This window comes from Oryx dammah, unplaced genomic scaffold, assembly GCF_014754425.2.
Source record: "Oryx dammah isolate SB20612 unplaced genomic scaffold, SCBI_Odam_1.1 HiC_scaffold_28, whole genome shotgun sequence".
NCBI classification, from domain to species: domain Eukaryota; kingdom Metazoa; phylum Chordata; class Mammalia; order Artiodactyla; family Bovidae; genus Oryx; species Oryx dammah.
In genome coordinates, this window is record NW_024070212.1 from 29,385,661 (window position 1) to 29,411,719 (window position 26,059).

The 26,059-nt window shown below is 36.5% G+C and overlaps 1 protein-coding gene across 8 annotated transcripts in view; it reads left to right on the plus strand.

The window, feature by feature from the left end:
- Window positions 1-26,059, plus strand: part of ST7L (suppression of tumorigenicity 7 like) — an 81,783-nt gene that overhangs the window by 49,866 nt on the left and 5,858 nt on the right. For 7 of the 8 annotated variants that reach the window (XM_040231040.1, XM_040231037.1, XM_040231034.1 and 4 more), the window contains 3 exons: window positions 4,988-5,138; window positions 8,363-8,455; window positions 14,373-22,430. In XM_040231040.1, the coding sequence (XP_040086974.1) occupies window positions 4,988-5,138; window positions 8,363-8,455; window positions 14,373-14,551 (423 nt within the window). In that variant the 3' untranslated portion in view covers window positions 14,552-22,430. Of the gene's footprint in view, window positions 1-4,987; window positions 5,139-8,362; window positions 8,456-14,372; window positions 22,431-26,059 lie in introns of those variants that run through there. The other variant, XM_040231035.1, reaches the window with a different exon arrangement.

Genomic DNA, 26,059 nt, shown 5'->3' on the forward strand with positions numbered 1-26,059 from the left:
TCCTCTGCCCATGGGATTCTCCAGGCAAGAATACTGGAGTGGATTGCCATGCCCTTCTCCAGGGGATCTTCCTGACCCAGGGATTGAACCCTCACTAGTGCCACCTGGGAAGACCCCCACCACAAGTAGTTAATTTTGCATCTTTCTTCATGTAATTAGTATATTTGACTAGTGCAATAACTGTGATTATGCTGCTTTTGATATGGATTGTAATATTAAGGGAAGCATTTCTTCAAGAGTTTAAGATCGAATTTCATTTCATATGTAAATAAGAATTGATAGGTTATAACTTTAACAGGCATGCTCACTTACTTAAATGCATCTTGTACTATGCTCTTTAGGCTCAAGAATTCAAGTTGGCCCTATACAATGAATATGTCTTCCTATTCTTCTCCCCACCACACCTCTTAATCTGCTGTCCACTTTCCACCTTTCCACCACTTTCCACCACTTCTGCAAAGCGAAAGTGAAATTTGCTCAGTTGAGTCCAGCTCTTTGCAACCCCATGGACTATACAATCTATAGAATTCTCCAGGCCAGAATACTGGAGTGGGTAGCTTTTCCCTTCTCCAGGGGATCTTCCCAACCCAGGGATCAAACCCAAGTCTCCCACATTGCAGGCGGATTCTTTACCAGCTGAGCCACCAGGGAAGCCCATCAGTGGTTTAAAACATAATTAATACCTCTTAAGTACTCTTGCCTGGAAAGTCCCATGGACGGAGGAGCCTGGTGGGCTACAGTCCATGGGGTTGCGAAGAGTTGGACACGACTGAGTCACTTCCCTTTCACTTTTCACTTTCATGCATTGGAGAAGGAAATGGCAACCCACTCCAGTGTTCTTGCCGGGAGAATCCCAGGGATGGTGGAGCCTGGTGGGCTGCCGACTGTGGGGTCGCACAGAGTCAGACACGACTGAAGTGACTTAGCAGCAGCAGCAAACATAGAATTACCATATGACATAGCAATTCTACTCCTAGTAACCCAAGAGAGATGAAAACCTTTGTTCACATAAAAATCCATACACATGTTTCAGTTTAGTTCAGTCGCTCAGTTGTGTCTCTTTGCGACCCCATGAACCACAGCACGCCAGGCCTCCCTGTCCATCACCATCTCCCAGAGTTTACCCAAACTCATGTCCATAGAGTCGGTGATGCCATCCAACCATCTCATCCTCTGTCATCCCCTTCTCCTTCTGCCCTCAATCTTTCCCAGCATCAGGGTCTTTTCATATGGGTCAGCTCTTTGCATCAGGTGGCCAAAGTACTGGAGTTTCAGCTTCAACATCAGTCCTTCCAATGAACACCCAGGACTGATCTCCTTTAGGATGGACTGGTTGGATCTCCTTGCAGTCCAAGGGACTCTAAGAGTCTTCTCCAACACCACAGTTCAAAAGCATCAATTCTTCGGTGCTCAGCTTTCTTTACGGTCCAGCTCTCACATCCATACATGATCACTGGAAGAACTGTAGCCTTGATTAGACGGATCTTTGTTGGCAAAGTAATGTCTCTTGCTTTTTAATATGCTGTCCAGGTTGTTCATAACTTTCCTTCCAAGGACTAAGTGTCTTTTAATTTCACGACTGCAGTGATTTTGGAGTCCTCAAAAGTAAAGTCAGCCACTGTTGCCCCATCTACTTCCCATGAAGTGATGGGACCGGATGCTATGATCATAGTTTTCTGAATGTTGAGCTTTAAGCCAACTTTTTCACTTTCTTCTTTAACTTTCATCAGGAGGCTCTTTAGTTCTTCACTTTCTGCCATAAGGGTGGTGTCATCTGCATATCTGAGGTTATTGATACTTCTCCCGGCAATCTTGATTCCCCTTGTCCTTTACCCAGCCCAGCGTTTCTCATGATGTACTCTGCATATAAGTTAAATAAGCAGGGTGACAATATACAGCCTTCACGTACTCCTTTTCCTATTTGGAACCAGTCTGTTGGTTGTTCCATGTCCAGTTCTAACTGTTGCTTCCTGACCTGCATACAGGTTTCTCAAGAGGCAGGTCAGGTGGTCTGGTATTCCCATCTCTTTCAGAATTTTCCACAGTTTGTGGTGATATACACAGTCAAAGCCTTTGGCATAGTCAGTAAAGCAGAAATAGACGTTTTTCTGGAACTCTTGCTTTTTCAATGATCCAGTGGATGTTGGCAATTTGATCTCTGGTTCCTCTGCCTTTTCTAAAACCAGCTTGAACCTCTGGAAGTTCACGGTTCACGTATCACTGAAGCCTGGCTTGGAGAATTTTGAGCATTACTTTACTAGCATGTGAGAGGAGTGCAATTGTGTGGTAGTTTGAGCATTCTGTGGTATTGCCTTTCTTTGGGATTGGAATGAAAACTGACCTTTTCCAGTCGTGTGGCCACTGCTGAGTTTTCCAGATTTGCTGACATGTTAACACTTTCACAGCATCAATGTTTATTGTAGTACTATTCACAGTAGCCAAAAGGTGAAAACCAAATATCCATCAAATGATGAATAGACAAACAAATGTGGTGTGTCCATATAATGGAATATTATTTATATCTATAATATTATTTATAGTATACAATGGAATATTATTTTGTATAAGATTATTCCACAAAAAGAATGGTGTCCTGATACATGCTACAACATGGATATATGCTAAGTGAATTAAAACGGTCACAAAAGACCATATATTAAATGATTCTGTTTGTATCAAATATCTGGAATGGGCAAATCTAGAGATAGAAAGTATATTAGTGGTTGCTTAGAGCTGAGGGAGGTTGGGAGTAGAGAGGGTGATAACTAAAGAGTATGGTGTTTCTTTTTTTTAAAATTTATTTTATTGAAGTATAGTTAATTTACATTGTTGTGTTAATTTCTACTGTGGAGCAAAGTGATTTCATTATACATATATATACATTCTTCTTCATATTCTTTGCCATTATGATTTATCACAGGATATTAAATATATTTCCCTGTGCTAAATCAAACTTTGTTTATCCATTCTCTCTATAATTGTTTGCATCTGCTGATGTCAAACTCCCAATTCATCCCTCTCCCACCGCCCTTCCCCTGGCTTCCATAAGTCTGTTCTCTGTGTCTGTGAGTCTGTTTCTGTTTCATAAAAGTTCATTTGTGCCATATTTTAGAGTCCACATATAAGTGAGATCATATGATATTTGTCTTTCTAACTTGGTTCCTTAAGTATGATCATCTCTAGGTCCATCCATGTTGCTACAGTATTTCACTCTTTCTTATGGCTGAGTAGTATTCCATTATATGTATACACACATATATATATTTTATATATATACACAACATCTTTATCCATTCATCTGTCAGTGGACATTTAGCCTGGCTTTTGTACATGTTGCCACAATGAACACTGAGGTGTATGAATCTTTTCAAATTATAGTTTACTGCAGATATATGCCCAGGAGTAGGATTGCCGGATCATATAGTAACTCTTATTTTTAGTTTTTTGAGGAACCTCCTACTATTTTCTGTAGTGGCTACCCTAATATACATTTGGGTTTCCTTTTGAAGTGATAAAAATATTCTGAAATTGTGTGTTGGTTGCACATATCTGTTAATGTACTAAAAACTATTGAATTGTGTACTTTAAATGGGTGAATGGTAAAGTATATAAATTATATCTCAATAAAGCTGTTATTAAAAGCTAAATTAAAAAGTAATACCTCCTATCCATATTCCTATATGTATCTATACCTATAGTAAAGCACATAGTCTGATTATAATTAATTTAAGGAATCTGTCTTTCTTGGGAATTCCCTGGTGGTCCATTGGTTGGGAATCTGTTCTTTCAACTGCCAAGGGGGCCAGATTTGATCCCAGGATGGGGAACAAAGATCCCAGAAGCTGTGTAGCATGGCCCCCCTGCCCCACTCCCAAATCTGTCTCTCTCATTACATTAGGAAGCTCCAGAGAATAGTGTCTTGGCATTCCCTAACAAGCATAGTGCTTTGCACTATGTTTAAGAATTGAACTTCTTAACAGTTAAATTCCTTCACTGTAAAAAAAGGGCAACCCACTCCCGTATCTTGCCTGGAGAATCCCATGGACAGAGAAGCCTGGTGGGTTTGTAGTCCATGGGGTTACAGAGAGTTGTACACGACTGAGTCACACACAGACACACACAGACACACACACACACACACACACACGGGTTACAGAGAGTTGGACACGACTGAGTCACACACACACACACACACACACACACAGGTTACAGAGAGTTGGACACGACTGAGTCACACACACACACACACACGGGTTACAGAGAGTTGGACACGACTGAGTCTCACACACACACACACACACACACGGGTTACAGAGAGTTGGACACGACTGAGTCACACACACACACACACACACACACGGGTTACAGAGAGTTGGACACGACTGAGTCACACACACACACACACACACGGGTTACAGAGAGTTGGACACGACTGAGTCACACACAGACACACACAGACACACACACACACACACACACGGGTTACAGAGAGTTGGACACGACTGAGTCACACACACACACACACACACACACACACACGGGTTACAGAGAGTTGGACACAACTGACACACACACACACACACACACACACACACACTGTAAAGGAGAAATAAAAAAATGTTACCACAACATGTTCCAAAATTGTGTTTTATAATTTTTTACATTTATTCTTTTTTGGAAAAATAAATTATTTTCTCATATATTATTTCTTCAGCTTAGTTTCCATTTTGTATTTAAAGTTGCACATAAGTCATTTATTACCTCATTTTTACCTTTAGGCGTATTCTGATCTTTGGGATTTGCATATATACAAGCATTATATACACGTTATCAGTAAGACCTTGTCGTTTCAACTAGCTTAATGTTTGTTTTTTAAATCAAGTTAACTTTATGAAATTTGAATCTACACTTTTGTGGATGTTTGAATTTAACATAATTTTTCTTTTTTTGTGTGTGGTGTGTCTATGTGTGTATGTTATTTTTCTAGTATTTACTAGAGATGAAAAGTCTCATTTTACCTCCAGAACACATTCTGAAACGGGGTGATAGTGAAGCAATTGCCTATGCTTTCTTTCATCTTCAGCACTGGAAGAGAATAGAAGGCGCTCTTAATCTGTTACAGTGCACGTGGGAAGGCAGTAAGTATTCTTTTCCAAATGCAGTGCTAATCTTCCTGACTATTCATTGCATTCACAGGCAGCCTTTTTTTAATGAGATTGTCTGGGTTTCCTTAAGGATTTATGGTTCAGATTGGTTTGAAAGTGAACTCTGTGGTGGTCATTGGTTTATTGGTAGAAGAAATGTGTAAAGTGCTTATATTAAAACCACATATAGGAAAAGCAGGATGAAAAACTGCTTGGGTATTCTGCTGTATGTTCACTTGAATTAAATATTTATAAGGAAAAAAAATTAAAATTTATATCCCTTCATTTATTTTTTAATGTGGCTAGCTACTCTAATATTTTTTTAATTGGACTTTTTTTGGTTTTGAGATGTGTACAATATGAAACTTTTTTTTCATTACTGAAATCAACTTAATTCTTTAAAATTTTTTTAAAAAATACTTATTTTCAAAAATTGATGACTGTGCCAGGTCTTAGTTGTGGCATGTAGGATCTAGTTCCCTGACCAGGGATTGAACTCATGCCCCCTGCTTTGAGAGCTTTGAATCTTAGCTACTACTGAATCAGTAGGGAAATCCCTCCCAAATTTTTTAATTGTGGTAAAATATATATAACATAAAAGCATTTTAAACATTTTAAAATGCTCAGTTCTGTGAAATACATGTAAATTGTTGTGCAACCATCACCATCGTCCATCCTGAGTTTTTTCATCACCCCAAACTGAAATTGTGTACCAACTGAAATATAACTCCACATTCTTTCCTCCTTCCCAGGCCCCTGGTAACCATTCTATTTTTGTCTATGAGTTTGACTACTCTAGGTATCTCATATAAGTGAAATCATACATTTGTCCTTTGATATGTGGCTTATTTCATTTACCATATTGTTGAAGTATGTGTAAGAGTTTTATTCTTTTTAAGGATGAATAATATTCCATTGTAAGTATATACAAAATTTTGTTTATCCATTTGTCCATCAGTGGACATTTGGGCTGTTTCCACCTTTTGGCTATTGTGGATAATGGTGCTGTGAACATGGGTACATAAATACCTGTTCAGGTTCTTGCTTTCAGTTCTTTTGGGTGTACTCCTAGAAGTGGAATTGCTAGATCATATAATTTTGTGTTTAATTCTTTGAGGAACCACCGTACTATTTTCTATAGCAGCTAAACCATTTAACATTCCACTTGCAATGCACAGGGGTTTCACTTTCTTTATATCCTTGCCAATACTTGTTATTTTCTGGTTTTTGGTAGTAGCACCCTAATGGGTATGAAATAATACCTCATTTTGATTTGCATTTCCCTAATAATAATGTTGAACATATTTTTATGTGTTAATTGGCCATTTGTATATTTCTTTGCAAAATTGGATTATTTTCCACTAACTACCAGATCTCTCATTTGTAACTTCTTAAAATTAGCTGTAGATGAAAATTCAAAAATAAATTCAGTGCACATTCTAAATAACAACTAAAACTTGTTAACCTCCTCAGTTCTCAAACATTGCACTGAGGCACTTTTGGATATTATAGTAAATTCACAAGAGTGCCATGAGATTTTAAATTTTTCATAGAGATGCAGCAATACACCATTCAAACTGTCGCTCTAGATAGTTAAAGGTTTCAACAGTACTCTCTGTTTTCTTTCAGTGTTGTCATAGCTTTGCAAAGCTGGGTTTTTGTTAGTTGCTATGATTAAAGGAAGTACCATACAAAACTCAGTGTGGAACAGGAAATGAGGATGGTATTATCCAAAGTGATTCTGAGGTTTGAGAAATTATGTGCTGTCCAACAGGCTCATATATCCCATTAGGGAGAAATGATGGTTATTTAAAAATGAAATAACTTTTTTCCTTTAATTTATGTGTATTTTTTTCAACTTGCTGCTAAGCTGTTAGAGCAAAAGCTTTTGAAATTGATCAGACCCACTACTTAATAAGTAGAATCGCTAAATACTTCTTACAGCCTGGGGGCATCATAGCAAATTACTGAGCATGAACGGCACCATGTGTCCTTGAATCAAGAAAATTTGGGAACCTCTGTATTAACTTTTGCTGAGCGTTAGGCTGTGCTTGATACTGACAATATACAGATTAATGAAAGCGGAACTAGTAAAACTGAGGAGCTCGATGTTTTGGGATACTTAGATTTTTAATTTGCTCTGTGACTTTGGAAAAGTCGCTGAATTTTATTGTAGCAAAACAAAAATCTGTATTTTGACAAAAGTTCATAGATCTAAGCATTAAAGGAAAAACAAAAACCTTATAATTTTGATAGTTGAGTAGATCAATAAAGATTTCTTCTTTAAGAAGTCTGTAGGAATGGATGATAATCTAGATAAAGCATGCATAAACTTTTTCTGTAAAGGACTAGTTGGTAAATATTTAGTCTTTGTGGGCCATAGTCTCTGTCACAATTACCCAACTCTTACAGCATGAAAGCAGCCTTTTATAATATATAAATGAGGAGACATGGCTATATTCTAACATAATTTTATTTACAAAAACAGATAGTGGTCCAGGTCTGACCAAAGGTGACCCCTTTAGATACTTAATTTAGGTACTTTGGTGACCCCTGATCTAAATTAAGCTCTGCTTACAGAAAACTTTGGTATCAGCTCAAATATGAAGTTAGGATCCATTGAAAACTCTTAGGTTTACAGAAGTTATGAGTACAACAGTTGTGTGATTTCCCTAAGAAGTGGAAGTCACATGTGGAAAGAGTTAAATATTTTGTGTTTGTAATGAGGAGACTGAGGCAAGAAGGACACAGCCAGTCTTATCTTCCACTACTCCCTTTAGTTTTATTTCAGTTAGAACATTCACTATTCTCTAAATAAGTTTTATTCTTCTTTGTTCCTCTGCATATTTTGTTTATTTCATATAAAATGCGTCTCTAAAAAAGAAAACAAAATGCTATGTGGGGAACTTCCCTGGTGGTCCAGTGTCTAAGACTCTATGCTCCCAATGCCGGGGCCCAGGTTCTACCTGTAGTCCAGAAACTAGATTTCACATGCCACAAAAAAAGAAGAAAGATCCCCCATGCTGCCTTGAAGATTGAAGATCCCGTATGCTGCAACTAAGACTGGGCACAACTGAACAAATATTTTTTTTTAATAAATTTTAAAAATGCTGTGAGACATTTTAATAAAAATACATCTCCAAAATAGCTTTGATTATAGTAGATGATGAAAGTGAGATTGAATTGCATGTCAACAAATGTATATTTTTTTCCCTCAGCTTTTAGAATGATTCCATATCCATTAGAGAAAGGCCATCTATTTTATCCTTATCCCAGCTGCACAGAGACTGCTGATAGAGAGCTCTTACCTCGTAAGTAAATATTCAAGTTTTTCTAAACTTAAAATTAGTTGTGAGATTATTTTTCATAGTATTCTCCCATTTTAAAAGTACCTCTGGTTGAAGTTCAGGATACTGTTTAAATACTATTTTAACCGGTTCTTGGATATAGTTGCATAATTTAGTTTATATTTTTGTGGTAAAACCTTGTACTTGGTGCAATGAAGGACACATAAATGAAAGTTTTTGTTTTTCTTTTCTTATAAGCAGTCATCTTAAAGAAGAAATAATACCAATACTTCACAAACTCTTTTCAGAAAATGAAGAAGGAACACTCTCCAACTCAATCTGTGAGACCAGTATTACCCTGACAACACAGTCAGACAAAACATTACAAGAAAGCTACAGAACAATATCTCTCATGAATATAGACACAAATGTCTTCAACAAAATGTTAGCAAACTGAATCCAACAACATGTAAAAAGGATTATGCTCCATGGCCAATTGGGATTTACCTCACAAACGTGAGGTTGCTTTAACATCTGAAAATGTAATAGAATAAAGGACAATAGATGGAGAATAGCATTTGACAAAAACCCTATACCCATTGATGATAAAAATTCTGAACAAACTGGGACTAAAAGGGAGCTTCCTCAACCTGATAAAGAGCTTCTACGAAAAACCCACAGCTAACATCATACTTAATGATGAAAGATTGAATGCTTTCCCCCTAAGATCAGGAATAAGACAAGGATGTCTGCTCTTTTCTTTTCAGGATTGTAATAAAGGTTCTAGTTAATGCCATCAAGCAAGAAAAAAAAATAAAAGGCATTCATGTTCTAAAGAAAGAAGTAAAACTGTTTTTATTCACAGATGACATAATCTTCATGAATTCCATAAAAATACTATTAGAACTAATAAACTAGTTCAGCAAGGTTGCAGGATATAATATTGATATATATATATATGTGTGTGTGTGTGTGTGTGTGTGTGTGTATATATAACTCAGTCATACATTTATATACCAGCAATGAATAATCCAAATAAAAACTAGAAAACAGACCCAATGAGAGTAGCATCAAAAAGAACAAACAATTTAGGAATAAATTAGAAGAAATGTGAAATATTTTAAATCCACTAAATACTGCTTAGAAGAATTAAAGAAAATTAAATAGAGGGATAGTCCATGTTTATGAATTGGAAGCCTCAATATTATTTTTATGACAATTCTCTTCTAATTGATCTATTAATTCAATACAGTTCTTACAAATTGATAAGCTGATCCCAAAATGTATATGGCATGTTAAAGGACCCAGAACAGTCAAAATAATCTTTACAAAGTAGAGTGAAATTGGAGGGACTGTACTTCTCAATATATTTTTTTTTTAACAAGAAATAATCAAAAAGTCAAGAGGAGAAGAAGAAATACATAAGGGTTATGATTGCGGAAAAGTGTTTTTGTCTAGTTCCTGCTTTTAGGAAGCTAAACTTTTGAAAGAATAGTCTGTGCTTTTTGTCTCAGCTGCCTTATCATCCACTCACTCTTTTTCTCTATGAGCTGGTAAATTTGTTGCAGAGTACATCATGAGAAACGCTGGGCTGGAAGAAGCACAAACTGGAATCAAGACTGCCGGGAGAAATATCAATAACTTCAGATATGCAGATGACACCACCCTTATGGCAGAAAAGTGAAGAGGAGCTAAAAAGCCTCTTGATGAAAGTGAAAGAGGAGAGTGAAAAAGTTGTCTTCAAGCTCAACATTCATGGCATCTGGCACTTCATGGCAAATAGATGGGGAAACAGTAGAAACAGTGTCAGACTTTATTTTTGGGGGCTCCAAAATCACTGCAGATGCTGACTGCAGCCATGAAATTAAAAGACGCTTACTCCTTGGTAGAAAAGTTATGACCAACCTAGATATTCAAAAGCAGAGATATTACTTTACCAACTAAGGTCCGTCTAGTCAAGGCTATGGTTTTTCCTGTGGTCATGTATGGATGTGAGAGTTGGACTGTGAAGAAGCCTGAGTGCCAAAAAATTGATGCTTTTGAACTGTGGTGTTGGAGAAGACTCTTGAGAGTCCCTTGGACTGCAAGGAGATCCAACCAGTCCATTCTGAAGATCAGCCCTGGGATTTCTTTGGAAGGAATGATGCTAAAGCTGAAACTCCAGTACTTTGGCCACCTCATGCGAAGAGTTGACTCATTGGAAAAGGCTTTGATGCTGGGAGGGATTGGGGGCAGGAGGAGAAGGGGACGACAGAGGATGAGATGGCTGGATGGCATCACTGACTCGATGGACGTGAATCTGAGTGAACTCTGGGAGATGGTGATGGACAGGGAGGCCTGGCGTGCTGCGATTCATGGGGTCGCAAAGAGTCAGACACAGCTGACCGACTGAACTGAATTGAACTGATCCTTTCTATGATTTAACTGATACGTAAGGATGCTAACAGAAACACTAGTTTCCTTTTATAATATAAATCTGTACCACAGGTTTTACAATTCTGGGTCCATTAGAACTAAAGTCTAGGAAGGAAAGTTGCAGTTTTACAGCCATCAGACCTAAGAGCTGAATAGTTCAAACAGATAGATAAAAACTTTGGAGAGCTTATGGAAGTTGAGTATGCTGATATTTTTCTCCCACAATTTTAATTTTTGAGTATGTTGCATATATGACATGTCAACCATACACACACATCCATGTGTGTGTTATATGTTTAAATATTTTATTATGTAATCTTTAACATATGCATACATAGCCTTTATATTTTATATCTCTACATACACGGGGTTAAGATATCTTTGTAAGTAATATATAATATGTATGTTATTAAATATATGTTTTATAAGTAGTAAATGTTGTAAGCACTCTTTGGATATAAGAGAGCCACTTCAAGTTAGCTTAAAATAAAGAGAATTTGTTGGAAGAAGCCTGAATTATCTCAAAAAAACACAAAGGCAACAATTATAGTTGCACCTTGGAAGAGACCAGAACCAGAAGGCTATCAGGATTTCTATCAGGAGTCAGTTCTCTGTGTATCTCTGTCTCTGACTGCCTTTTTCAGTCTCTCCTATTCTTACTTTCCTTTTTCATTCCCCAACTCCATCTTTTCTTTGTATGAACTTTCATTTCTGCTTCTCTCAGTGTATCTGCTTCATTTTTATCTTTCTCTTTGCAGTTTGGCTCTCCCTTTCTTAGACACATGTAGCCAGGCTTGATACTCCGGTGCAGCTCTGAATTTACATGTCATCAATTCAGGAGGATAATATAGAATGAAGAATATCTCAGTCCTGCTTCTGAAACTTCTGGGAGAGTAAATCAGATTTACCCAGGTGTTCATCCCTAATCCAATCTTCTACAGCCTAGTAACAGGATCAGGTCGTGTAAACAAAATTACCAAAATATCTCTTTCCCTCTACATCACAAAACTGACTTAGGGGTTGTTATTTTCTGGGAGTGAATGAGATCACTAAGGGAAACTGTATAGAGTGTGAGATGTAAATTAAGGGTGAATCATGGTGAAAATTTCTAAGGAATGGGTTGCCGATAAGGAGTCAGTAGATTCAGTGAAGGAGTGGTCTGAGACAGGACAAGAACCAGAACTAGATATCCTAGAAACTAAAAGGAGAAAAGAAATTCCAAGTGAGGAGGAGTATCCACGGTATTAAGTAAGGTAATTACTGAGAAGAATCCATTGACTTTGGCAATTAGAAGGTCATTAGTGTTAGAAATATTTTCCTTCCTCAGGAGAGGGTGGTGGTAGTAGGTGTTGTTTTTCTATTTTAATGAGAACAAGGATATTTGAGGCAGAGGAATGAATCTTTAATTGTGGAACATCAATATGCAAGAGTGTATTACATTAGGCTAATACATTTAACCTAAAATAATGCCCCCCAAATCATTACAGAAGTTGCCTGATAATATAAGGCAAGCTTTCATTGTAATGTGAATAAAATCATCAAGTCATTATTTTGTATTGTCAGAGCCACAGGCTATAAGAACAGAGTTTGTGTAATGGCAGGACTTTGTTATTTCTAGGGGTCTACTCATTTGCAAATTCTAGGAGCTATGAGAGGAGGGATGTTCTGGGGGGGTTAGTTTGATTATATTGTATAGAGTATTTTTTCTGTCTTTATGATAAAATGAACAAATTTTTATTAATGTGGAACTTTAATACCCAAGAGTACTTAAGGTTTTTTGCTTTCAATTCTCCTTCAACCTTGATATGGCTTAAGGCATTCTGGAATTTGCTTATGAACCTCATAAGTTCAGACTTGAGCTATTCCCTTAGTTCACATAGCTGTTTAGTTGTCTTTTATGCCTCCTGATAAATTTTTCTCTACAAGTCAGTGATGAAATTTGAACTTTACTTCTAAGGGAGTGTCTCTGTACTAGTCTAGTCATCCATTATTTTGATGTATTAGCCAAACATTGACTGACAAATGAATCTACAGAAAGCAATCCAAAAAGAAACAATTGAATCTCTCCTATAGTATAAAAATGTCATATTTTAGAAAATTATCCTATTAAAGCTATACAGTTTTCTACCTCATAAAGTAGGAATAATACTATCTATCTCCTAGGATTATTGAAAAAAATAATATAAATAAAAGCACTTTGTAAGCCACAAAATGCTATAGTTTAATTAGTGTTATTAATTTTGCTGTCTTACACAAAAGCAACTGTAGTAACATTGGCATATGTAAGTATTTGTTCCCTATCTTTGCAAATACCATGGTTTTTATCTTTTGATTTGCTAGAAGAAGTTGGCCTCTCATGGCTGAAGGACAGAGCAAAGGGGACTGATTTTTTTGGGGTACTGAAAGCAGTGTTGTTCACAGCTTCTAATGTTTCTAACTTAAAAAAATTTCAGATTTGGTGTGCTTTTACTTTAAACATGGCACAAGACTCTGGAAACTTTCTGCATTTTTAATGAGTTTGCTTTTTGGTATCTACTTTCTGAAGATAGTATATAATACATAAAAAATAATCTGGCTACTGAAGGAAACTTAGGTGTAATCTTCTCTGTGAATCATTATGTTTTAAAACGTTAAATTTATAGTTGACCTTGATTCAACACTGAATTAGTCATTCCTTACTTATGCAGGATATTACATCAGGAATTCCTAGGTCTGTGTCCAACCCTGTGAGCAGCCAACTGAAGTCCCAGAATAGCTCTCAGTTTAACAGACATTTATTGAGCACCTACTGTGTACCAATCATTGTAATAGGCTCTGGTCATCATTGTTATTCAAGTATTTTCACATTTCAAATAAGATAAAAATACTTGAATACTATTGGTAATTAAATATCTAATCACTAGAAAAATAATAACCTTTGTAAATGTGTAAGTGTAAAAATAAGACAATAGACTCCATTTATGTTCAGAATCTAGGACTTTGATGTTCTGGTTAGATTTTTACAGTGCTCAATGAAATGCCACATATAGGACACTTATTAATAAGTGGGTAAAATTATTAACTGATTGTTCTAGGAAATCTCCAACCACATGTCTATTTCTTGATCTCTGTACTCATGTCTCAGCTCCCAAAGATCAAAAATTAAAACAACACCTTTAATAAAGTGCTTACAGTGTTCATCATAACAACTCCATGGCAACTGCTAGAGGGTTTAGCAACTTATTCAAGATCACACAGCCTGTAAGTGACAAAGCTCTTTTTCAAAACCACCTCAGCATGACTACAATTACTGCTCTTTCCCACAGTGCCATCCTTTTCCCAGTTCCCAATAGTCATCTATGTGCTGTTAATGCTATAAATAATGGATAACTTCTTTTTACCTTGCTTGACCAGAGACTTCTTGTGTTTGTTTTTTTTTTTAATTTTTCCTTTTTAGTTTTTAGAAATGGATTTCACTTGAAAATATAAAAACTGGCTTACACTATATTCTAAAATAAAATCCATTTCCATCTTTTCTATCTTTCAGCGTTTCATCCTGTTTCTGTTTACCCAAAGAAGGAGATTCCTTTTTTCATCCATTTCACAGCAGGACTATGTTCTTCTACAGCAATGATAGCTTTTCTTACACACCAGTTTCCTGAAATCATGGGTGTTTTTGCTAAAGCTGTAAGTATGATCTCAAGGACTTGTGTAGAATATTTGTAAAATACACAAGAAACCATCTCTGATCTGTTTGTGCTAAACCAGTTGAGCAGTGGAAGATATTTGTTATAAAGTAAATTACAGGAATTGATTTGTAAAGTTGCTGCCATAAATATGTCAAACATAAGTTTTTGGTGATTTGAGCTATATTTTTGTTGCTTAGAAGTTTTGAAAATACAATGTCATAAATTATAAAGCTGGTCTTTGTAGATCACTTTTGGTGGTAAACTTAACCCTTGTTACTAGTTAAAGAATAATCCAGCCCTTTTAAATGCATTTTCTTTGGCATTTTAAAAAAAATTCCTTGTTTTGTACAAAAGCCTTTTGGTTTTTCCATTTAAATGAAATCATTAGTTCTAAGGATTTGCTGAATGTTATATTCAAGAGTGCAGCTAGGCTAGGGAATAGGTAGGTAAGATAGGACAGTTGAGACATTTGTCCTGGGTTCAGAATGTACCCCTTCACTCAGAAGTCCTCCTTGTTATTATATGTGCGTATTCTTACTGATCTTCCCAACCTTGGATGTAAAACCATCTACAGACCTTTATTTTCATTTTTACCCTTTAGTTTTGAACTGCTTCCCTATTTTCAGACCCAGGCCCAGAAAGTACTTGAGAACTGATTTTAAAGAGAGTATATCCTGTGATTATTAACTTTTCTACATAAACTTATTAATTAATGTCACTGACTGAAAGCAAAATTACCAAAGAGAAGTCCCTTTAAGTCTCTAAGCCAAATAAAAAAGACATGTCTTGTACATCTTTGCATTTTTACCAAGTAATGAGTTCAAACCCAAAAAGAAAATGTTAATTCATTATACTCCCAAATAGAAAAGCACTGAGAACCATAGAAATATTAGCCTTTATAGTAATGCAGTTTCTATGTTTTTCTCTATGTGCCTCCATTATAACTCCCTGTGTCCTCACAGTTTCTTTTCCTGCCTTAAGAATAGTTTATTTTGTGCCTTAAAGATTAGCTGGTTTTCTTCTGGCACCAGTAGTGAGAGCACTGGTTTCTCTTTTTCCCTTAAGGTCAACTATTATAATGTGTTAAGTTGCCACTGGCTGTAGGCCTAAGAGTTTGAGACTATAGTTGATTCTGGGTCAGGCTTCAAGAAGGATGACTTTTTACTGTTGTTCAGGGAGTATAGATATTTGGGTTGGAAACTGACTCTTCTTCCTTTTAGTATAAAAAGAAAGCTTACTGATCACACCATACTCTGTTGCTTGCAGTGGTGCTGATTGGCGAGTGTGTGTGTCTCAAACTGAAATGACCTCACTGTGTAATCTGGCATGGGAAAAAATGGACTAAACAGAGAATCCCGTCCATTTAACAAGCAGAAAAAAATATGCAGCTGTGTATTTGAGATCATAGAAAAGCAGTGGGAGAGATTGTCTCTCAGGGCATTGGGAAAGAGGTAAAATAAAGGAGGGAGATCTAGAATCTGGAGTAGAGATATAGTAATTGTTAGCAGTGTCCTTCCATGAAGTACTGGCTAAAATTAATGTGGAGTGTACTCACTTGCCTGCTGTACCCATCAGTGTTAGTATATAGTGTCTGCCTTTACCTAAGAGATCTCTGATGCACCAAAAGAGCCTTTAGGATTACATAACACAGGCTCCTAGCGGTGTCTGAGAATAAATAATTATCCATTTGAAAGTTGAATCTTCTTTTTTAGATCAAAAGTTATTAATTTACTGTGATTCTAGTTGATGAACAATAAACAATAAACAGACATTTGTTTACTATCTTTTGGTATGTGTTGCTGGTATGTAGTGTTTAAAATGTGCCTGACAGCAACTACAGCTAGATTTTATCCCCATGGCCTTTACATGTACAGTTTAAATTCCTAAAAGTTAAGTATTTACCGAAAGTACCTGCAGATCAATATTCAGTATGTAGCAGTTCCAAGGGCTGTTTCCATTTAAGAATTAATGGGAAATGAAAATATAGGCAGATTCCAGTTTATAAACTCAATAAATAAACAATTACCCTAGTAGACAGACAGCAAGAGAACTAGAGGTTCACATTCTTCTTACCACTTAATATTGTGTGGTCTCTGCCTCAGGAGCATTACCATCACCCAGGACCTTGTTAGAAGCAAGATCCTCAGAGGATTCTATATACATTTAAAGCTTAAGAAGCCCTTGCTCTACTCTACCCCCAATAGAGGAATTTAGAATTCCTGGATGGTGCCACCTTATCAAAGTGGAGAAGGGACAAGATTGTAGAGTCGTTATGAGCAGAGGCTCTGGAGCCAGACTGTTTTGCTTTGGATTTCAGCTGTGATACTTACTGGGTGTGCAACCTTGGGTAAGTTGCTTAACCTTCCCCACACCCCAGTTGTAAAATGAGAATAGTACTACCTCTTGGATTTTTGTGAGGGCTAAATGAGTTTAAAATTTATCAAGAATTTAGAACTGTGTCTGCCCACAGTAAAATGTAGGTGTTAGCTGTTGTCATCATTGTCATCATCATCACGGAAGTGCAGCTGTAGTGAGAAACCCTACGCCCTTCATGTTTGGAAGAGCTATGTCCTACTAATAAACCAAAAATGCATTTTTCCATAGAAATAGTAGTAGAAATGGCTGTTAGGTATCATTTAAACAATACTTTTAGTACTATACTTCTGGTACATTATGTGCACCACAAAGTGAAGAAATGTTTCAAATTCTAGGCACTAGCAAACTGCCTCATGGAGCAGAACCCATTGCTAAGTTGCAAACTGCATGTGTTAAAAATTTTTAGTTAAGTCAGATATTTGATAGCCAAGTACAGTATCAATGAAATACAGAAATCAATGAAGAATCTTTGAAACATATTTATTCTTCTAAGGCAAAGCGGTTTAAGAAAATTTCCTAGTTCCTTCCATTGTTGCCATTGTCTCTTCTTCATCTAATAACCTCTTGTATTATTTCTCATGCTAGAGTAAATTCAGTCTGAATTTGTTAAAATGCATTTGTTACAAAAATTGCTTTTTCGTAAAGCAAGGCTCTAGGGATTAGTAATTTGTAGTGATCCTCACTGAACATCAGATTTAGATAAATGGAAGAGAATGAACTAGAATGGTTAGTATTTTAGTGCCCTTTCTTTTGCATGATATAAAGATATGGAAAAAGATTTCATCTTCAGCACATTAGGACTCTTTCTCCTGATTTTTCTCCTGGCTGAGATGAAAACAGCCTGACAGTAGACATGGAGCAATGGAAAAAAAATTGCATAAATCCCTGGAGATGTGGAATGTGCTGATATCAGAGCTGATAGTCTCTTAAGGCCAAAATTCCTGAAAAAGGAAAAATTGCTTTTAAGTGGTAGGTCATTTTCTCACCTGCTTTGAAGCCTGCTGGGTTAAATATGAGAGTTCAAAGTAAGGGTAGCCAGCAAACCAATGAACTGGAATCTGATTCTGCTTATCTGAAAGGCGCTTCTTTATTTAAGAGCAGCACTGCCCTCTCCTTAGAGAACCAATCTTCATCTACTCTGACTCCTTTCATTCCTCTCTTGCAAGAAAAGCTTTCTTCTTAGTAAGCCTTGGGAAGGCGTTATTACAACAGTGAAAAGACTGAAGATGGTGTTTGGAAATTTCATTAACCTACAGATAAATTCAGGCTTATGGCATGTGACTTTAGTGCTTTTGTGTTTGAATATAAAAATCCCTAGTTGGGTTTTAACTAAATGGGGCAGCATTTGCAATGTTGGCAGATAAGATGTTATGAGTAAAGACAGAAATTAAAAAGATTTCCAGATAAATTATTTGTTTCACTAAGGCAAAACTTGGTTAAAATTTGTTTCACTGAACACATATTATAGCTGTGCTAGGGTGGGAATGGGCCCCGTTTCCACATATTTCTACTAATCTTTATGTGGGAAAATGTGGTTGGACATGCCAGTGATGAATTTCTGAGCAACTCATAATTGGCTGGCTTCACTGTAACTAGGGCCTAACAATCTGCTTGATTAATTCTTTAAGGACTACATTAGCCAAGTTGCATGATTTCCAAAGATATAGAAGGTCAGATGTTACACTAACAAAAGACCTCTCTACAGAATGTCTCACTGGGATTTCTTCAGTCCCTTCCCCCAAATAATTAACATTTCTGTCCCTAAATTACATTTTAAAAAGTAATAAGCAGATATAAATGCCAAGTGTCTTTTACTGAATAGTAACGAGAACTTTTGAGAAGGTTTGTCCATTATTATAATTTTTTCCAGGACAAAGATTGTCTTCATAACTAGGAGAGTTGATAGACAGTTATAACCATGTATTGATATACATCAGTTTAAAGGTTCCTAATTTACTGTTGTCACAACCAGTGACACGAAATCTGTCTACAGGTGAAAGGCTTTTTGTATTCTTCATCTGACTTTACTAAAACCCTAAGAGAGTTGCATTCTAAATACCTAGGACCCCATCCAGAAATTAAACTGAAATTAAAATGTTTCTTCACTTTGAAAATGAATTATTTTCAAGAACTAATACAGTTTTAAAAAACATCTTGAATTGTAACTAAGCATAAATTCTGGGAAAATACTCTTCTATAACATGCTGTTTCCACAGTGATATATCTGAGGTATTTCCCAGAGAATATCCTGATAATAAAATGAATCTATTGTAATAGGTCAGAAATTTTAAATGTTTACACTTTTGTTCCATTGTTAGTGCCGCTAAAGTCTTTATTTGGGCAGTCTGGCATATTCCAATTTTGATTTTCTCTTAATTAACTGGGATATTTGTAGCAAGAGAAAAGTTGTTCTCTGCTTTTTATAAGGGTAATTTCTCATACTTCATCTTCATTGTTCTCCTTCAAAAAGAACCAGAATGAGAAATTTATGGAATTGCTAATGTTCTTCTTCATCCAAATGTTCTAAGTACTGAACTCTTCAAAGATGAAAGAGAAAGAATAAAAACTAGGGCAATGTACTTTTTAACGCATGTCTATATCCTTTCCCCAGGATTTAATTCAGTTTTGAAGTTTGTGGAAAGCACCCTCTTTCCCTAATAACACGTGCTTACAAATATGAAATTCATAAAAGCTCTCCCTGAATTCATTCGGCAGAATATTTAATCATCTTCGCCCCCTCAAAGTGAAAGCCTCCGTGCCAAAGTCTAAGTTACTCTATCACTAACTGCTGTGAGTATATTTATTGTTATTCATTAGCACTTGAGGCAAATGGACTGCATAGCAGGTAGAAGAGTTGTGCCCGGATATTGATGTAAATCACTCCTTCCAAATTTGTAACACTAGTGGTATTAGAATTCATATTAGGAAACCTGCTGATTTTTGTTTTAGAAAACGTTTTTGCAGACCCAGCATAGTCCTCTAAATGGAAAGAATAATGGGGTACAGAGGAAAATTAAAATCTTGAGGAATAGTTATTTTAGCTTTTTTCTTGAGTGGAATTTTGGTCCTTCCCCCACCAATCAAATTTTTAATGCTCAAAAGAACTAAATTAGTACAACTAATTAATTTATTATAATTCTAAACAAGGAGTAATGTGGACTTCATTAGTTTTCTTTTTTAAAAGTTTATACTTAGACTCATTAGTTCTTACCAGAGACATTGGAGGACAGATTGTGATCTTCCAATGTAATAGATGAGGAAGTTTGAGCCAATCAAGTTAAGAGTTCCTTGAAATCACACAACAGATAGTCCTTTAGTCACATATATATTTGGTTTCAAAAATATGTTACCTCTCAACTTATACCAAAACAAGTACAGAAGAATAAATTTCAAACCAAATATAGTAATCCTGAAGGAATTATAGACTGATAGAGTGATGACAGTAAAGTGGTCTTTCTAATGTCTTCCTATAGGAGATGAATTTGGAGAAGAGTTTTAAATAAAGAGGCCAGTATGGATTGTCAGAAAGTAGAAAGGGCCCTTAGATTGCAGAAGTGCTTACTGAAAAGATCTAAGTAGACAAATAAACTACCTGGAAATGTTCTTCATTGTCTAAGCCTATTTAATGAAGTCTGCTGTTTTAAAATAAAGAATGCCCATTTGCTTTTTTGTCTTTAAACTGGTTCACTTTAATTTCATTCCTATTCTGGTTAGTAAATCACTTAAAGTACACTGATCATTTATATCACATACTCATACAACTGTAAAAAGAACTTCATCCTTTCTAATTGTCTAAAATGTGCAGTAATACTGAATAAACAGTAGGCACTCATTTGTAGTGATTCAGAGGGAATTTAATTAACTCTTTGAAACAGTAAATGAAAGAAAAAGAAAAGCTTCAGTTCAGTTCAGTTCAGTTGCTCAATCATGTCCAACTCTTTGCAACCCCATGAACCGCAGGACACCAGGCCTCCCTGTCCACTCAAACCCGTGTCCATCAAGTCAACCATGATGCTATCCAACCATCTCATCCTCTGTCGGTCCCCCTCTCCTCCTGCCCTCAATCTTTCCCAGCATCAGAGTCTTTTCCAATGAGTCAGCTCTTCGCATCAGGTGGCCAAAGTATTGGAGTTTCAGCCTCAACATCAGTCCTTCCAATGAATATTCAGGACTGATTTGCTTTAGGATGGACTGGTTGGATCTCCTTGCAGTCCAAGGGTCTTCTCCAACACCACAGTTCAAAAGCATCAGTTCTTTGGCACTCAGCTTTCTTTATAGCCCAACTCTCACATCCATACATGACCACTGGAAAAACCATAGCCTTGACTAGACAGACCTTTGTTTGCAAAGTAATGTCTCTGCTTTTTAATATGCTGTCTAGGTTGGCCATAACTTTCCTTCCAAGGAGTAAGCATCTTTTAATTTCATTGCTTAATATAAACTAAAAGCTGTATCTTATGTTCCAGCATCAATCTGTTTTCAAAATCAAAGGTGAAGATTGTCAAGGATTATGAGGGGAAGTTTAATTGAACAGAATAAACTTTTGGTCTAAAATAACATAACGCATGGGGCTTTTTTGTTTTGTTTTTCTAAAGTGAGATTTTTAGGTAATAGATGTACTTCTAGCAGTTGTAACAATACATTGGAAACTTCAGTGTATTCCTTAATGCTGATAAGGCCTCAGTGAAAGATTAGCTATTAATGGTATTCTATCTGAATTTGAGGAAAAAATAATCTCTGTTAGTTCTCTAATTAATATTAAGATTGCCTTATGTCTGTCTCGACTGCCAGCTTCAAGAAAAGAAATTATTTGGGCTTCAGGTGATGTGCAACAAAACTAAGAGAACTGATATTCAGAGAATTCAGACCACATAATCACCCTTTAACCTCATCCTGTAATTTCAAGCATTCTGGAAAGGAAATGTATATGTACTATTCAAAGTGTAGAAAAGTGCTATATTCCCATTGAGCACTCTTGCATATTATAAATAGGATATGCAGAGAAAGAAGCAGTTTGGGGAGGAACTTAAGAAGTTCCTATAACATACTCTTATAGTCTTTGTCAGGCACTTGCCAGCTCTTGCTTTCATCTGTTCAGCATGCTGAAGTCCCTGTTTCTTTCTGATGCCAGAGTTCAAGCTTTTACTCCCAGGTAGCAGCAGCTCTACTATTAAATTTTAATCCCTCAGTGTTGTTAAACTTCTATCTAGAGTATAGCCACAACTGTTTTTGGCAGGCAAATACACTGCTGCTTTTCCTTCAGTCACAGTGAGATAGAAGAATGTTCTCTGGCTGGGGTGTGGATGAAGGCACTTTACTAATCTTATACATAATTCATCCTTGGTTGCTGGGGTATTCAGAGTTGAAACTTTGCCCTCTGATAAAATTCAGATGGATTTTTTATTTACTTGACTCTGATCCCTTTGGGATTTAGCCCTTATTGGGAGCCCAGGAATTCTAATTCAGCAAAGCTCTAGCTGTGTAGATTTTTCTTATTAATTTACTCTTGGTGTATTTTATCTTTGTAGTACTGACTCACAGAAAACAAAAAGTGGCACTAGAACATGCAGTTCAGTGTCCTGGATACCTTGAAAAGATTCTTCTTTCAGTATTGGCTTATTGGATGAAAAGATTCCAATTAGTTTTCAAAGTTTAGTTTTTAAAGAGTCTCAGCATTTAAAAATGTTAACTATTGCTCTTTAACATACTATAATATGGTAATGATTATCCTGTAACATAAGTTTTTAATGTTGAATTCATTGTACTAAGATGTTACTAATAATAAATTTGTTCATTCATTCAATGAGCAGATATTTATTGGATACCTTTTTGAAATATAAAATGCAACCCATGTTCACAAGTAACTCATAGTCTAGTGGTAGGGGTTTGAGGTAGGCAAGAGATGTATAAGACAGAGGCTTCTGCTGCACAAGTAAATTAGTTTATCCTTGCAGGTTCATTCATTTGGCTGGAAGTGACTGATGAGTTATTAATATTTTCACATGCCTCACATAAGGTTTAGTGATCCAAAAAGTCAATCTAGACTGATAGAGGCTTTTTCCTTTTAGAAGAATTTATTTGGTTAGGATTCCTTTCAGTCAAACAAGAGTAAATAGAAAGAGGTCTATTTTATTATTTTTCAAATATCAGACATGAAAGACTTTCGTCATTACACCCAACTGATGAAGTTCATGTTTTTGTAAACTGTGGTATTCATTATGTTCATTTAAACAGTTTCAGTTCAGTTCATTCGCTCAGTCGTGTCCGACTCTTTGCAACCCCATGAATCGCAGCACGCCAGGTTTGGAATTTATTAAAAAATGAAGTGCTCCACAACTCAAGATTGAAATAAGAAATGTCACCCCTCAGATTCATATATAGTGGCTGCAGTAAGATTAAAGCCTATTATCAGTTCAGTTCAGTTATTCAGTTGTGTCCGACTCTGCGACCCCATGGACTGCAGCACAATAGGCCTCCCTGTCCATCACCAGCTCCCAGTGTTTACTCAAACTCATGTCCATTGAGTCAGCAATGTCATCCAGCCATCTAAACCTCTGTTGTTCCCTTCTCCTCCCGCCTTCAATCTTTCCCAGCATCAGGGTCTTTTCAAATGAGTCAGTTCTTCGCATCAGGTGGCCAGAGTATTGGAGTTTCAGCTTCAACATCAGCCTTTCCAATGAATATTCAGGACTGATTTGCTTTAGGATGGACTGGTTGGATCTCCTTGCAGTCCAAGGGACTCTCAAGAGTCTTCTCCAACACCCCAGTTCAAAAGCATCAATTCTTTGGCACTCAGTTTTCTTTATAGTCCAACTCTCACATCCATACATGATTACTGGAAAAACTATAGCTTTGACTAGACCTTTGTCTAGTTTGATGGACTTTTGTTTGCAAAGTAATGTCTCTTGCTTTTTAATATGCTGTCCAGGTTGGTCATAACTTTTCTTCCAAGGAGTGAGCGTCTTTTAATTTCATGGCTGCAGTCACCATCTGCAGTGATTTTGGAGCCCTCCAAAATAAAGTCTGACACTGTTTCCTCATCTATTTGCCATGAAGTGATGGGACCAGATGCCATGATCTTACTTTTCTGAATGTTGAGCTTTAAGCCAAGTTTTTCACTCTCTTCTTTAACTTTCATCAAGAGGCTCTTTAGTTCTTCTTTGCTTTCTGCCATAAGGGTAGTGTCATCTGCATATCTGAGGTTATTGATATTTCTCCTGGCAGTCTTGATTCCAGCTTGTGCTTCATCCAGCCCAGCATTTCTCATGATATACTCTGCATATAAGTTAAATAAGTAGGGTGACAATATACAGCTGACGTACTCCTTTCCCAGTTTGGAACCAGTCTGTTGTTCCATGTCCAGTTCTAACTGTTGCTTCCTGATCTGCATACAGATTTCTGAAGAGGTAGGTCAGGTGGTCTGGTATTCCTATTTCTTTTAGAATTTTCCACAGTTTGTGGTGATTCACACATTCAGAGACTTTGGCATAGTCAATAAAACAGAAATAGATGTTTTTCTGGAACTTTCTTGTTTTTTGATGATCCAGCGGATATTGGCAATTTGATCTCTGGTTCCTCTGCCTTTTCTAAAACCAGCTTGAACATCTGGAAGTTCACGGTTCACATACTGTTGAAAGCCTACCATACGCATTAATTTTTATCTTTGTTTTCTATATCCTCTCATTCCTAATAATGACAGATTAATAAGAGCTAAGGACCATCCTGGTTTAGAAAATGAAACAGTATGATGCCATTGTGAAACAGAATGGGACAGCGAAGAGTCAGTACTAAAATTATGTGCCTCTGTGGACATGTGAGAAAGAAGGGAAAAGAACCACTCAGAATTTCCCAGAGCCCACTGTTCATGTCAAAGCTGTACCCTGCAGTGACTGATTCTCAAAATATATCAGGTTAATTAAGAAAAATAAAAGGATATTGGGTTAAGTTACTAAGATAAAGCTGCCTTTTCCCTCTCTTCCAAGCTAAATTTTGCTGATCAATTCTGAATCCTGGACAATTCTACCTTTTAATAAGGGGAACTGTCAAGATTTTCTAAGCAACTGAAAAAGATTTCCTGTATTTACTGGGTTCAGTCAGTATATGTGCTAACTGGATAATTGGAGATATAACCCTGGAATACATATTAAAATATTTTTAAAAACAGGCACAGAACCTGTCCTTGGGGAATTTATACTGTTAGGCATGTAATCATTAGATGTGATAAAATGATGACAGTCTTTTGAGGAGAAGAGGAGGCCTAAGGTTGACTGACTTAACTCAGTGAGGCAACAGGAGAAAGTGGAATGATTTGAACAGACTTAAAGGCAGAAGACTGAAGATCCAGCTTTGGGGTTTACTTGTAATTGTTACTTCTCTAGTAATTTATCTAAGTTTGCTATATCTGCTGGAATAAGAGGAAATTATTATTCTTTGGGTAGGTGAACAAAACATACATCTCCAAATAATGAGTTAAATGCCTCATGGCATTTTCCAGTTCAGAAGTCTAGTTTGTAACCTGCTGGTAAGGAGGTGTATTCATGTGTCTGGGTTGTAAGGAGCCCACTCTTATCCATTCATCTGTGTTCCCATTTATATTAGGCTGTGTCTGCTAACATTAGGTCTCTAGAGAAAGACTTAAGTAGACTTAAGGCCCCCTGAATTCCTATGGACTACCTCCTACTCCTATAGGACTTCAACAAACATAATGAACACTTACAACAAAAAAAAACTTTTATCTTTTTCATAGTATTTAGAGTAATAATATCACATGTGGTCACAAGTTCCATATTGAATTATTTTTTTTAAACATTGCTTTTGAGCAGTAACTTTTCCCTGGTTGCTTAGCCAGTCATACAAGTTGAGACTTCTGTTTCTATGCCTGTTTTATAATAGCTGCTCTGGGAGAACAGATGAAAAATAATAAGTTAGATATTTTATGGGTATTGAAATCCCTTCCATTCAGAAATGTAAATAAAATAACCAGCATGAGCAATCAGCTTATGTCAGATTCCATGGGTTTATGTTACATAGGGAAATTATAGTGCAACCTGAAACACACTTCTTAATGAATTCATAGTGGTGTCACAGTTGAATGTAAACCCTTGAGGTTTTCTATTGTGAAGAATTTCACAAATCACCTTTTATAAACTGTTTAGGGGAGGAGGAAAAA